The sequence below is a fragment of the Acipenser ruthenus genome, chromosome 27 (genome assembly GCF_902713425.1).
Source record: "Acipenser ruthenus chromosome 27, fAciRut3.2 maternal haplotype, whole genome shotgun sequence".
Classification (NCBI taxonomy): domain Eukaryota; kingdom Metazoa; phylum Chordata; class Actinopteri; order Acipenseriformes; family Acipenseridae; genus Acipenser; species Acipenser ruthenus.
In genome coordinates this window covers 16,430,821-16,444,843 of record NC_081215.1, presented here as the reverse complement: position 1 = coordinate 16,444,843, position 14,023 = coordinate 16,430,821, and the positions used below count along the sequence as shown (strand labels likewise).

The 14,023-nt window shown below is 35.6% G+C and overlaps 1 protein-coding gene across 1 annotated transcript; it reads right to left on the bottom strand.

Moving 5' to 3' along the window:
- Window positions 1-8,979: 8,979 nt before the first annotated feature.
- Window positions 8,980-14,023, bottom strand: LOC117431996 (interferon-induced transmembrane protein 5-like). Its single transcript, XM_034053363.3, has 2 exons — window positions 13,780-14,023; window positions 8,980-10,152 (listed from the first exon to the last, which is right to left on the bottom strand). The coding sequence occupies exons 1-2, from the start codon at window positions 13,960-13,962 to the stop codon at window positions 9,931-9,933; spliced, it is 405 nt and encodes a 134-aa protein (XP_033909254.1). The 5' UTR covers window positions 13,963-14,023; the 3' UTR covers window positions 8,980-9,930.

Sequence of the window (14,023 nt, the reverse complement as noted above, 5' to 3'; positions counted from 1 at the left end):
AAACAACAAACTATTCTGGTTATCTTTGCAAACTTATTTAGTTTTACTTTTTTGAAGACATCATATTTTAGACCAGTAACTCCATTCCATTAACATGGAAAGAGTTTTAAATGAGTTTTAATTAACATGAGGTGTGGAATGCACATTTAATATGAATTAACACATGTATTTAAAAACAATTTACACATGAAGATATTTAGACTACATTCAGTTAAACTAGGATTGTTGATTCTCTACAAAGTGCATTTGTTACTGAAACAGTAACAAAATGACTGTATAATATCAAGGAGTTCAGAGTTTTATTCCATTGCATCCAACACACTAGATATTAAATTAATTAATACAATTTACAGAACTAATGACTGTCACATAATTGAGTTTCAACCCCTAAAGACAACACAGATACCAGAAAACCTAGTAATATTGAAGCGCTGACAAACACTGTTGTGGGGTTTACCTGAGAGAAACAACAGACACCTGTATACGTCCAAGCTCTTATTGAAAAGCAGACTGACAAGCAGCCAGCTGAATGGTTTCTATATCAGCCATTATCACAGGCAGCACCTCCCCACCCTAGAGAGCTACACCGTCTGTCAGGGTGACACACACTTAAAACAGGGGCAAACACAGAACAGAGTGAAGAGTCTCAGAATTATACAACACAACAAACCACACAACAAATGCAAAATGAACAATGAGCAAAACAGTGAAATAACAACAACAACGATGAACATTTTCACTAAAATTCCACAGTCCCAGTGCCCTTTGTACCTGTTTACATATTTTATGGCAGGTTAGTGTATTGAAATAGTACAGTAAGATATATGCCTGATTCATATGGAAGTATAGAGGGTTTTTTTGTTATGTTTTTTTTTACTGCAGGCTGGTGTATTGAATAGTATTGTATGTCTTCTTTTCTGAATGTTCCTGGAATTGGATGTGATTCAAACAGAAAATGTAATAAACAGTATCTGAGGCACCTGAGGTGTGGCAGCTAGAACATCTAACTCACATAACCTGTTTGTACCTGCTAAACCTAAGCAACATTGTACTAAACTGCTAAACTCTGAAGGCATGGGGCCCCAGCCTGGGAAATCTCCACCAGGAATCATGGGGTTGCCTCGACAGTGAACTAACCCCTAAACCTGCAGAAACACAAAGGCCAATGCAGGCCTATATAAAAAAAACTCTAGAATATTCTACAACTGTGGCCAAAACACTGTAGTTTCCTATAGTATACCATACCTAATACAGTAGACTCCCACTAATCTAGTGTGGAACTGACCTGCTCAGATTAGTGATTTGTTTGGAGTGCTGATCATCATCTGTTCCGTACTAGCCAGTTTATCGGATTATAGGCAAATGCATTCCAAGATGTCTATATAAGGCTAGAAGTCTATGATAAAAGTTTGGTGAAGATGTCAAATCAAGGCAGTTATCCTGTTTATCATGTAGAGTGTGACAGACAGAAAGACGGATACGATCGGCACACAAGAACATAAGAACATAAGAAAGTTTACAAACGAGAGGAGGCCATTCAGCCCATCTTGCTCATTTGGTTGTTAGTAGCTTATTGATCCCAGAATCTCATCAAGCAGCTTCTTGAAGGATCCCAGGGTGTCAGCTTCAACAACATTACTGGGGAGTTGGTTCCAGACCCTCACAATTCTCTGTGTAAAACAGTGCCTCCTATTTTCTGTTCTGAATGCCCCTTTATCTAATCTCCATTTATGACCCCTGGTCCTTTTTTCTTCAAAGAAGTCCCCCGGGTTGACATTGTCAATACCTTTTAGGATTTTGAATGTTTGAATCAGATCGCCGCATAGTCTTCTTTGTTCAAGACTGAATAGATTCAATTATTTTAGTCTGTCTGCATACGACATGCCTTTTAAACCTGGGATAATTCTGGTTGCTCTTCTTTGCACTCTTTCTAGAGCAGCAATATTCTTTTTGTAATGAGGTGACCAGAACTGAACACAATATTCTAGGTGAGGTCTTAGTAATGCATTGTAGAGTTTTAACATTACTTCCCTTGATTTAAATTCAACACTTCTCACAATATATCCGAACAAGGGGCCCCATTTGTTGAATGAAGACCCTAACAATGACTTGTCTAGTCTGTTTTAGGTTCTATTTCTTCAAAGAATAAAAAAAAAATGACAAATGAACATTTCGACTTTTCCATTTTAGTACTTGCTAAGTTTGTAGCTGCCAGTAATCTAAAATCAGACATACGTTCACTTACATAAACAGCAGAATGTTCATTGCATTATCAACCAATATTTTAAGTTTTTATGAATTTAATAATTAAAAACAACTATATATATATATATATATATATATATATATATATATATATATATATATATATATATAGCATCTATTCACATGCGGGTTCATTTTAATGTATGCAAAGGTGAATTGCGTGCCTATAAAAAGTATTTGATTTTGGTAAGGTTTACCCTGTACCTCATTGGGTCTTGTTAACATCTGGGATATCACTACAGCGATGAGTTCAGAGCAATTACAACATTGTACACTTCAAGGTGCCATGAGTTAATGGTAGATCCGCCAATAGTAACACATTATCCAGACTTCAATAGATCTGCAAAAACAAGTTATGTAGATTAGTTTGATTCTACAGGGGAAAGGTCAACCTAGAAGTGCCCTCATTAGATTAAGAACTCCATGGCAACCAGGAATTATAGGAGAACATTGATTCAAAGAAAGCAATGCCATCATAGCCAGTTTTAAGTTTGCTGACAATTCTAACCAACTGTACTATTCTACAGTAATCTATACAAAACAAATGCAGTCTTTCATGATGATGGAAATATAAGGAATTCATTTGCAGAAGAACGTTAAATCTCAATGGGGATAACTTGTTTTCTTCCAGTGGAGCAGTGTGGTTGGTACACAGGGAGAAAAGGGATTTGAAATTAGTTGAATCCTACTTAGCAACACATAACATAGAAACCTACTGTACATAACCTAAATGGCCAGGTAGTTCCACTAGTTGGTGCTTTTGCTGAGGGATAAGTAGGTTAATACAAAGTTTATACAGGGAACACAGGCAATGAAAAAATAATGTAAGGGTAAAAGAAAAATATTCAACAAGATATAATTACAGAAAGTGTCAGTTTTTGACTTTACTAAATTATATTTGATATTGACAATTTCTTTATTTTCTGACTACTAGTTGATTCAGTTAAGTGTATTAATAAGAACTCTGGAAATACCCATGAAAAAGTGGAATATGAGACAGAGAAACAGAAGAAAAAACATTTAAAATAAATATGGTACCATATAGTACCGCCAAGCTTCTGGCAGATTTTTTTTGTTTGTTTTGGTCATTTTGGTTTGTTTATAATTATTTTAGTCTTCCTTTGTATAAATAAAACCATTAATGTTACAAAACGATTGACAAGTTATTAAGGTGGTTACAGGACTCACAAGTGCATCTACCTAATTGTTTTGTTAATTAGATTTAAAATATGCTAATTGGTGTAAAACCTTGGGGCTACAGTATTTCCTGCCACCAAATTAAAGTTAGGCTACAAACGCATTGAAACCATAAACCTTAAAATATATGTTCCTGAAGACCATACATTCCTATTTAAATGTCTAATTATAAGCCATAACACATTTTAAACCTAATGACTTGACTGATGCATTTGTTTGAGTTTCCCAGGACAGTTCTAAGTGAGAAGCCCTGGAACATTAACTTCCTAAAGCTAGTCTGGTATTGGGAGTTGGCATCTATTCTTTTGTGTGTTAATGTACTTGGCTGAGAGCAACATGTTCTCCAAAGAAGCACATTATGCCTGGAGTGCAAGTTATAGTTAAATGTTCTTAAACAAGAAAGTACTCAGCTTTTTACTGATACACTGGAGATTTATATATATATATATATATATATATATATATATATATATATATATATTCTCTGTGTCTGCTTAAATTAATTTACTAGATTTTTAACTACCATTTGCTAAATGAATGAGTGTTCATTACCATTTCAAGAGGTATTATTATTATTTATTTCTTAGCAGACGCCCTTATCCAGGGCGACTTACAATTGTTACAAGATATCACATTATACATTATTTCACATTATACAGATATCACATTATTTTTACATACAATTACCCATTTATACAGTTGTTTTTTTTTTACTGGAGCAATCTAGGTAAAGTACCTTGCTCAAGGGTACAACAGCAGTGTCCCCCACTGGGGATTGAACCCACAACCCTCCGGTCAAAAGTCCAGAGCCCTAACCACTACTCCACACTGCTGCCCCATAATATAATTGATGTGTAAAGTTGAACAATATTTATAACGCTTAATACATTAGTAAATTACATTGCTGCAAATAGAGGGTGTAAATGCTTACGACTAAAATAAATATATGCACATTTCCATACATTGCGATATGGAAACTTTTGACGACAACTATATCGCTCACAAGCACGATTAATTTACTTCACATTTGTAGTAGGACTTTTTCTAGTTATCTGTAGTAATTACCCTTCAGTGTGCAGTATTCCATTTAATTTCTTTTTATTTATCAATCATGAATGTGCAGGCATTGTATTGAACTGTGATAAGAGCAGTGAGCCCAGTGAATGTTGTCTTGTAATATGAGCTGTCTATTGTAACTCTATCAGCCTATTGTAACTTTGGCGTCTTACTGTCTCTCCCATTTGAGCAGCAGGTATCTGCTGTGATTTACTTTTAGATTCAATCAAATTGCAAGGGGGAGGGGTTCGGGAGGGGGATGGGTGTACAAAGTTAAAGCTAACATGATGCTTAAGATGAGGGATAGGGGATGGTAGAAAATCAACAATTAAAAAATAAGTAAAATATCTACTTTAAAAGACCCGACTTCATAGAAAGTTGATTCTGTGACTTTTTAATAAAAGTAATGTCTACCTTATATTTGTAGCAATGCAGATTATTGAAAAATAAACCTGAAAAATGAAGCCTTATTTTGATGTGATATTAGATATTTCTTACAGCTGTGGCTTTTGGTGTGATCAATATTTGACAGGGTTTGGTCATCACTCAGCTAGGCTACTTGTGACAAAGAAGGGTTGTGAAAGCTAACATGACTGTTTTATGTAATACTATTTAACACTGTGTGTATCATGGAACTGCATTACAGATCTCATTATATATATATCTTTCTATTCTGAACAGCCGTCGTAAATTGGACAATGTTTTCAGCGGAGTACAAGGCAGAATATCGTACAGTGTTCAGAGTTTCAATGTGTGGACACTCTGGGTACCGCTACAAGTTTTTCCTTTAATAAGTTACATTGTTTCATTTGGTGTTGATAGAATATCTGAAATGGCTATATTTGTGTTCAACAGGTGGACCTCCCAATCCATATCAACAAACTGATTAATAGTGTTAAATCAAATACATTGCTGTGGTGAAAGTCTTGAAATGAATTGGCAGATCTTTTATTCAAGCAACCAAAGTGTTCTGCATTCATAAAGTACTTTTAAAATCTTGGGGCTTAAAAAAGGTGAAGGTTTCAAAGTATTTTTGTCGATGTGCACCGCAGGTCATTTTCAGTTCTCATTGGCCAGGGAGTCTTTTTTATTTTTTATAACTGTCTTCATTGAGGATTTAACATTTTAATAAGGGATACCTACTTGTAACTCTACCTTGGTAGAAGCAGTAGCCTATCTTTGCACTTCTTCATGTTGTATTTGTTCATAACTTGTACATTTTGTATAAATTACTTATTGCATCCAAGTTTGTATTACCCTTTACTCTTGCAAGTCACCTTGGATAAGGCGTTGGCTCAATAATAATAATAATAATAATAATAATAATAATAATAATAATAATAATAATAATAATAAAAGCTAATGTTTGGGATGTTTCTTTGAAATTTGGCAAGTATAAAAACAAGATATAGGGGCCTACTCGTTTGGGCTAGTTGTGTAAAAGATACAAACAAGACATTTACAGTGATCGTTTCATTGTAAAGTATGACCATACATACTGTATAATAGTCATAGTACATTCAAATTAAAGTGACCATATGGCTCAGTGTTCAGCGGGACAGTCTGGGATAGTTCAGGCATTTCAACTCACATCACCTATTACAAATCCAGCAACTCAAAAAATTAAAGCGACTCTGTGCAACTGTGGTCTACACGCGTTCTCCCACTTGCGGCTCGCTCCCCCATTCCATTTTATTGCTGATTACTGTTGCAAATCTAGTCCCTTTTCTACCTAAAAAATGGCATCTTCTCTCTTTGATTTCCACTTTCCATCATGCTCTATCTCTATCTCTATACTATCCTCCAGTGTCCAATCTGCAAACCAGGCTCTTCCTGCATGAAAACATTACATATCACAATATTTCTATTTATTAAATGTTTTTTTCAATATTGAATTTTTTACCATTTAATATAATATGGTATTTGTTCTGTATGTGCCCCTCCTATTGTTGTGATGGGCTATTTTAATGCAGAAAGTGTTCAAACCATGACAAGCTTCAGTGCACTGCGTTGTAAACATGTCAAGGTAATGTGACATGACAGCGTCTATTTCCGCATTGTCGCCTATAGCTACACACAAAGCAAAGTTGTTTGCACGCAGATATACAAATATCATGGATGAAGAGAATAATTCCAACACAATACAATACAATAATACCTGCATGAGTCGTTATTGACAGACTACAGAAGTCTAACCTCTTCCCACAGTGAGAGTGCTGATGCATACATGAGTCAGTGGCTGGAAATTCTGGCCTGTGATTGTCCAGGCTACAGACTCTGGTATTTTGTTTGTCATGCCTCACACATCGCACATTTTTTGGAGTAAAATACAAGAAGAACAATGAAATTAATGCAATTCTGCTTTGGTATGTAATTAAATAATATTTACCAATGCACTTGTGGGGTGGATCTCATTAAAATCATAATTTAAAAAGGGGATAATTATCCTTTCAGGGATATCATAGTAAGCAAGTATGTACTTCTTAGTTTTATTTAGTAACATGTTAGATAAGGGATTACCTGCAGTAGTACATTAAAATGTATGGGATAGAGTGCATTAAATCCTGATAAATCCTCGTCAACTGGGATGAGATTTTATGGACACTGCCAAAGGAGACTGTTGGGAGGGAAGGGCTCCTTCCAGGACATTTCCAATGAGTGAGAGCTATATTAGAAGCACATATGGGAGCGTTTTGTTGCCTGGAAAAAATAGAAAGTTGGAAGAGTGACCTGTAATTTTGGTACGTAAATATACCGTTTTTTTTTTGGAAAAAACCTAACCGCAAACAAAACAAAGCTCTCAGAGAAGTGAGAATGAATTTCATAACGATGTTTAAACACTAAAACCTAATGCTGTGCATACATTTAGTACATTTAACAGAGTTACTTGCTTTGTAGTCAATTTTCTGACGTATAATAAAAACCAGCAACATTTAAAGTGGTCAACATTTATTTGGGTATCCTCATTCATGGAATAACTACAGTAATATTTATTTATGAAATGCCTACAAAAACTGTCCTATAATATATGTATATGTATGTTTATATGTGCATATATGCTGACGACATCTTCAGTTTTACATCTTTACAGGGCAGGTCTCTATAACAAGCAGATACCACATAACTCTTTTGCAGATACCACATCTTTAGATGACTGGTCTGTTTATTCTAATGACTACTTACTGAAACTGCCAGTTGCATATTCAAAGCAAATATTGTCTATTGAAAATAAATGTGTTCAGAAACATTTTGGACAGTGTTTCATGAAATTGCTACTTATCTGTCACGATTGACATCTCTTACAATTCAACCAAGGAGAATTGACTCGAAAAGCATTGTAAACTGTAATGAATTAGACCCACATTAGGCATTCGTTTGATTTTCTTGTTGTATGCAGTGCTGCACTGTGAGTTGTTGTTGGCTGATGTTAAACAGAAGAGATGTAATTCCCTTGTACCCAGATTTGTCCTTTGAAGGATAAGAATGACTGGAAAGTATAAGATGTTGCACCATTTTTTGCTGCCTATCTCTTCCAATTGAATAAAACATTTGGCCACTAAATAGTAATCTGTTTGCATTTGCTTTCAGCCTGCTTATGCAGTCTTACAGTTAAAAACTCTTGAGATGCTTTTTCAGTCAGGACAATCTTGTGTTAAATAACACATTTATTATAATAAAAAATCTTACAGATTTCCAAAAACATTGAACCCAAACAATGGTTGAAGAAAAACAAGTAGAGTAAAAATAGTTGGAGCACAGCCTCATCCTTCAGAGCATCTTGGTGCCACCTGATAAAAAAACAAAGAATAAAATAATAACTCTATGTGATGTGTTCATCCTGGCGAACAAAAAATATTAGACAGAGGAGCATTGCATACTAAAAATAGGTAATGGGTTAGGCTTGAGTCAAAATAATATATAATATAATGAAATAAAGTATCTGTAACATGAAAAAGCTGATCACTATGACCCCTATATATGTAGATACATGTGTAACGTCCACTTAGACGGGCCTTCAGAAATAGGAGCAATGATGGGTAGCTTAAACCACCAACCGAAATATTGTCCAACTGCGCCAACTTGTCTAAGAGGGAGAAACCTAAAGAAACTATCAAAATGAGACTTGCGAGAAACCTTTTAATACATGTAAAGAAAAGAGACAGACAGTTTCAGTATATCTTGTGTACAGATAGCAAAATTATATAGTTAAAAACAATAAAAGTGACTTTGTAGTTCCTGGGTACAGTTCTGTATTTATAATAAGTGAATATGCTTTTATTATAGGAGACATCATTTCACACAGTGTCAGTGGACATGATAACTTTTGCTATGCAATAAGAGATGCTACATAGAGTGGGAAACATCCAACAGAATGGAACATGAATCCCAGCAATAGAAAGGCAAAGAAGAACATTCCGAGAGAAAAGGTAGTTACCAATATATATAAAAATAGAGGCGGACTGGATTAAATAATTAGTTTATTGTGAAACAGAAAAAAACATGATTTCTTTGATAACAAAAAAATTACAAAGAGGTTGACAAACAAATACAATAATTCATTGTTACATTAACACAGATACATTTTTAGCCTTGCACCATTATTTTATTTAATCTGTCTGGACACAAGGAGTGAAAGTACATTATAAATTGTAAAGTAAAAGAATTTAAGTACTTCCAAAAACCTCATAGTATATGTTGCCTCTTCTATATTAATGTTTGTAGGGGTGGCAAGTCCAGCCTTTGATTTAGTTGTTTGCATGTACAATACTGTATTTGCACATGAAGTTTTGTAATATTGTCAATGTTAAAAAGTGTACTCTGCATCCTTAGCCACTTATGTTTGACCATTTATAAATTAAAAAATATTCAGGCAGAATAACCCATGTAGAATATAAATGTGGTTTTCCTAAACTGTTTCCCCATAGATAGATCTTTGATTTTCCACACGTGTTAACCAGGTTGGATGCAATTAACTGATTTCCAAACCCTGAAGCAGACCTAGACTTGCAAGTCAAACAGTCTGCTTTGGTATTGCAATAATACTGATTACAGCCTTCAATGTTAAATACAACCTGTATACTGTACATTAGATGGACACCAGGCTAGTCCCATGGTAAAGTGCCTGATTTGAAGACCACCTTAGAAGATCTTTTAGGTGGTTGTTCAAAGCAACTTTAAAATCTTGCCCAAAAGTAAGGGGGACATGTTGAAGTTATGCATCTACAAACTGCACTGACTTGAAAACATACTGTTTGGGAACTTGACATGTAAATATTCCACTAGTTGTGAAATATGAAGTTTAAATGACTGTACAAAGCCTTCATTACAAGTTGTGTTGATGTTTTCACTTGAAAGGCACTGTCCAGGTATTGTTCTTGTTCAGTGTTATTGAGAAGGATCCTCAGATGATGATTATTTCCCGAAGAGCTTTCCAAAGTTATCGTAGCCTTCCTCACCGAAGAAGTCATAAGAGCCCTCGACGTTGGAGAGGTGGACAATCCCAGTGACAATGAGCACGATGATGAGAAGAGGAATAATGACGTTCCATCCAGAAGCCAGAATATTGTACCACTTAGCCTTGTGCGAATAGAGGTGGGCAGCTTTGACATTTCCAAGCACATTCTGATCTCTAGTCTGGAAAAGGAAAGGCGAAAAATTGTTTGAAGTGTGATACCTGATTCGGATACTTGATAATTAAGAATGTCCTTTTCAAGTTTGTAACTGGATAAGAGGTTCTCTAGACAATGTAAAAACATGATATACAGACTCCTTATAGCGCTAGATTCTGAAACACTCAATACCTTGTGTTGGCACGTTTCAAAAGAGCTGGGCAGAATGTTATCTAGATACATGAAATACAGTGTGAGAAACACCCCCATATTGTGATGCACTCAACAGCTCGTTTTTTATACATATTTAACCCATTCATCCAGCAAATTAAAAAAAAAAATCCTGTTACAAACTTACTACTTAAAATAATAGTACTGTACCTCACCAATTTCTGCTGGAAATAGAATCCTTTTTTTATTTTTTTTTTATTTAGTCGTCCCCAATTTAGTATGCCCAATTATTATCTGTATCATCGGCTCACCGCTCGCAACCCACCCCCGTCGACTCGGGAAACGGCGGCTGGAACACGCGTCCTCCGAAACGTGCTCCTGCCAAGCCGTCATTTTTCGCACTGCAGATCCACAGCGATGCCACCAGACCTATAGTGCCGGAGGACAACACAGATCTGGCGGCTCCACTGCAGAACCACAGGCGCCCTATCGGCCACAGGGGTCGCTGGTGTGCGGTGAGCCGTGGATTCCCCTGCCGACCTAAGCCCTCCCTACCCGGGCAGCGCTTAGCCAATTGTACGTCGCCCCCTACGAACTCCCGGTCACGGTCGGCTGTGACATAGCCTGGATTCGAACTTGCGATCTCCAGGCTATAGGGCAAATCCTGCATTCCGCGCGGAGAGCTTTTACTGGAAGCACTACTCGGGAGCCCCGAAAATAGAATCCTGACAGAATGTCAGTCATTTCCCGTAAGCTGTTATCAGCTGAACTTATAACCTAGCGCTGCAAGTAGCCACTGCCGCATTCCCATCAGCTCACAGTCCTATTCACTATACTTTAAGGACTGTTTCAGGAATGTTTTGTGAATGATTTAAGAGGGTTAGCAGAATCAGGATTCATCCAGAATGCAGGGCGATGGCTCAAATTTGCAGCCTGGTTGTTCTTAAATATACTTTCTAATTCTAGGGTCTTGTGTCACTCACATCCTGACTAGGGCTGAAATAAAAACTTAGACTAACGACACTTCCACCGCAGGCAAAAAGCTGTATGGATTGTACAGCTTTTTGGATGTGGTCTTACAAAAATATGTATGTCAACATGCAAGGTCTAATTTTCTTGCAACTGTGTGCTTTATTGACTAGGGAAGAACCTAACTACTTTGTAATTAGGGTCATAAAAAGACCAGAGGTTTTATTTGCATAGAAGACCTCCCTTTTTAATATGTGGCTTGTACTTTCTGCATTCATTTTAATGTGTCTGAGGCTTCACAATGAGTAAAGGGCTTAGACTCCCCATCTTGTTTGATTTCTATGGAACAAACATATATTTTTAATATATGGTAGAAAAGTATGATCCTTATAGTTTTCACATATAGAAATTGGCCCCCTTTTTATATATTTAAAATATATGGGATATATTTCAAATCTATTTTAGTCTGTAATCCATATATTTATTTTATTTATTACAGACTAATGAAAACATATGGTGCACCATATATTTTCAACAAATAAATATATGGATTACAGACTAAAATGTATTTTAAATATATCCCATATATTTTAAATATATAAAAAAGGGGCCAATTTCTATATATGAAAACTATAAGCATCATACTTTTCTACCATATATTAAAAATACGTTTTTTTTCCATAAGGGATGCTTTTAAACATAATTGTTACCAATGAATTACTAATCCCCCTTTAATTTTCTTAATTTTGCATGGGCTGGCTTTATAGACATCCCTTTAACTTGTGTACTACTGTACTGCTATAATTATGAAAACTTTGTTATATTGTCCAATATAAATACATATTAAAAATATAAAAGCTCAAATGCTTTTAAAAAAGTTTAAATAGTAATATAAGATAGTTTTATGGGGGGGGGGGGGGGGGTGCTTTAAATAAGGGTATATTTGTTATAATGTCCATGAAATCACTCGCTTATGTAGAACAAGTAGCTTCAAGTAACTTTTTTTTGTTATTGTTACATTACCTTTGCAATTATTGTAAGTGGTTCTTATTGAGGTTGTGTTTTTTTTTTGTTGCTATGTCTATGTAATATTGAATGAGTTAACCATTGTCTTTGTATTATTAAGCAACAGTGGCATCTAGTGCACAATACTGTAATCCCAGCAAAACCAAAGTCAGATCACTAGAAGGCTGATCTAGCCCGTGTAACGTACTGGTATACCTATATACCTACAGTATATATAGGAAGAGCTGGAGAGCAGCTTCTGAACTCCAGTGAAAACACCTGAACACAGACTTAAAAACAAAATGACAGTATCTGAGAAGTTAGAGCCACATCTATAGGAAATGAAACAACTTACTCTTTGAGTGGCTGCTGATTGTACATTGTAATTCATCCTTACTGTTTGATGCTTTCATTTTGCTAATTTTGAGTTCATAACATTGCTAAAAAGAATACAATATTTCTCTATCTACTGTAAGTCTTTAGGAACAAATCCAAGATGGCTGGGGTTTGGCACTTCCTTACCATATGGAAGGCAAGCTTGAGAAATTCAGAAAACAGAAAAATAAACGTAATAAATGATCTGACATCAGTTTAAGGCTTGGTATTCATTAAACCTTTCTAAACTTTCTACATCAGAGAACGTTTGAGTACAGTTTGTGAATAGGACCCAAGGCCTGAACTAATCCTCAATTTCTCCTCATAACTTCTTCAGTCTATCATGGCAGACAAAGACGCGTTTCTTTGAACTCCGAATTGAACTGGCTAGTGCTACTGTATTACAATCCAAGTTTGTTTTTCCTTTTACAGAAATGAGTGCCCAAATTGCTCAGTGGATCTTGTCCAATGAATTTAATACGTCCACGTTTTTCATTTCTAAAAAAATGCAATAAGCCCATTTAAACTAATTATTAATGTCATATTTTAATCTGTGTTTGGAGAGACTCCTACAGTGTAAGGTAATTAAGGTATATTGAAAGCCACTTATCTAATTGTGATGAACCTTTGTATTAACACTATTTGGCCTGAGTTAGACATTCTGTATATAGAGTTGTCTGTCCATACATTTGTCACTCTTACAATTTTGCATATATCTGGAAAACCACTTACCTAATTATGATGAAACTTGTCATTAACATTATTTAGCATCAATTATTGGAAGTATCAGATTGTGGGAATATACAGTATGGATGTGTCTCTGTCTATGTCAGTATGTCACACTAACATTAAAATGACTGATTTCCAATATGTGGAATCATTTCTCTTATCAAGATACATGCAGTAATGTATTTCCCCATGATACTAACAACTGATTTGCTTACCTGATGACATCCTAAATATCACTTTTCATTAAACTATGTATTGCCATTTCTTATCCTGTACTATTCTGTACCGTTGATATACGTCAGGCATATTGAATTTACAGACATGTGTGGGGATCCACCTTACTGATACACTTGTATCTTCCATTACTACTGCATGCAGTTTAAAACACAAATGAAAATCTCACCTTCACTGAGTAGATAAGGGCCAAAAATCCAAGGCAGCAGAAGTTCATGTAGAGAGTGTTGCAGATAGACCACAGCAGATGGTCTTTAGGTGGAGGAGGAGTAGATTTCACATTGATCACTGTAGAACTTGGTGGATTCAAGGGAATGGAGTTGGAAGGACATGTATAAGTGGCGTTGTCCATCTTGGTCTCAGATTCTTCGCTCTAGCTTTCTGCAGTAAGTTCCTAAGTGAAATACACACAA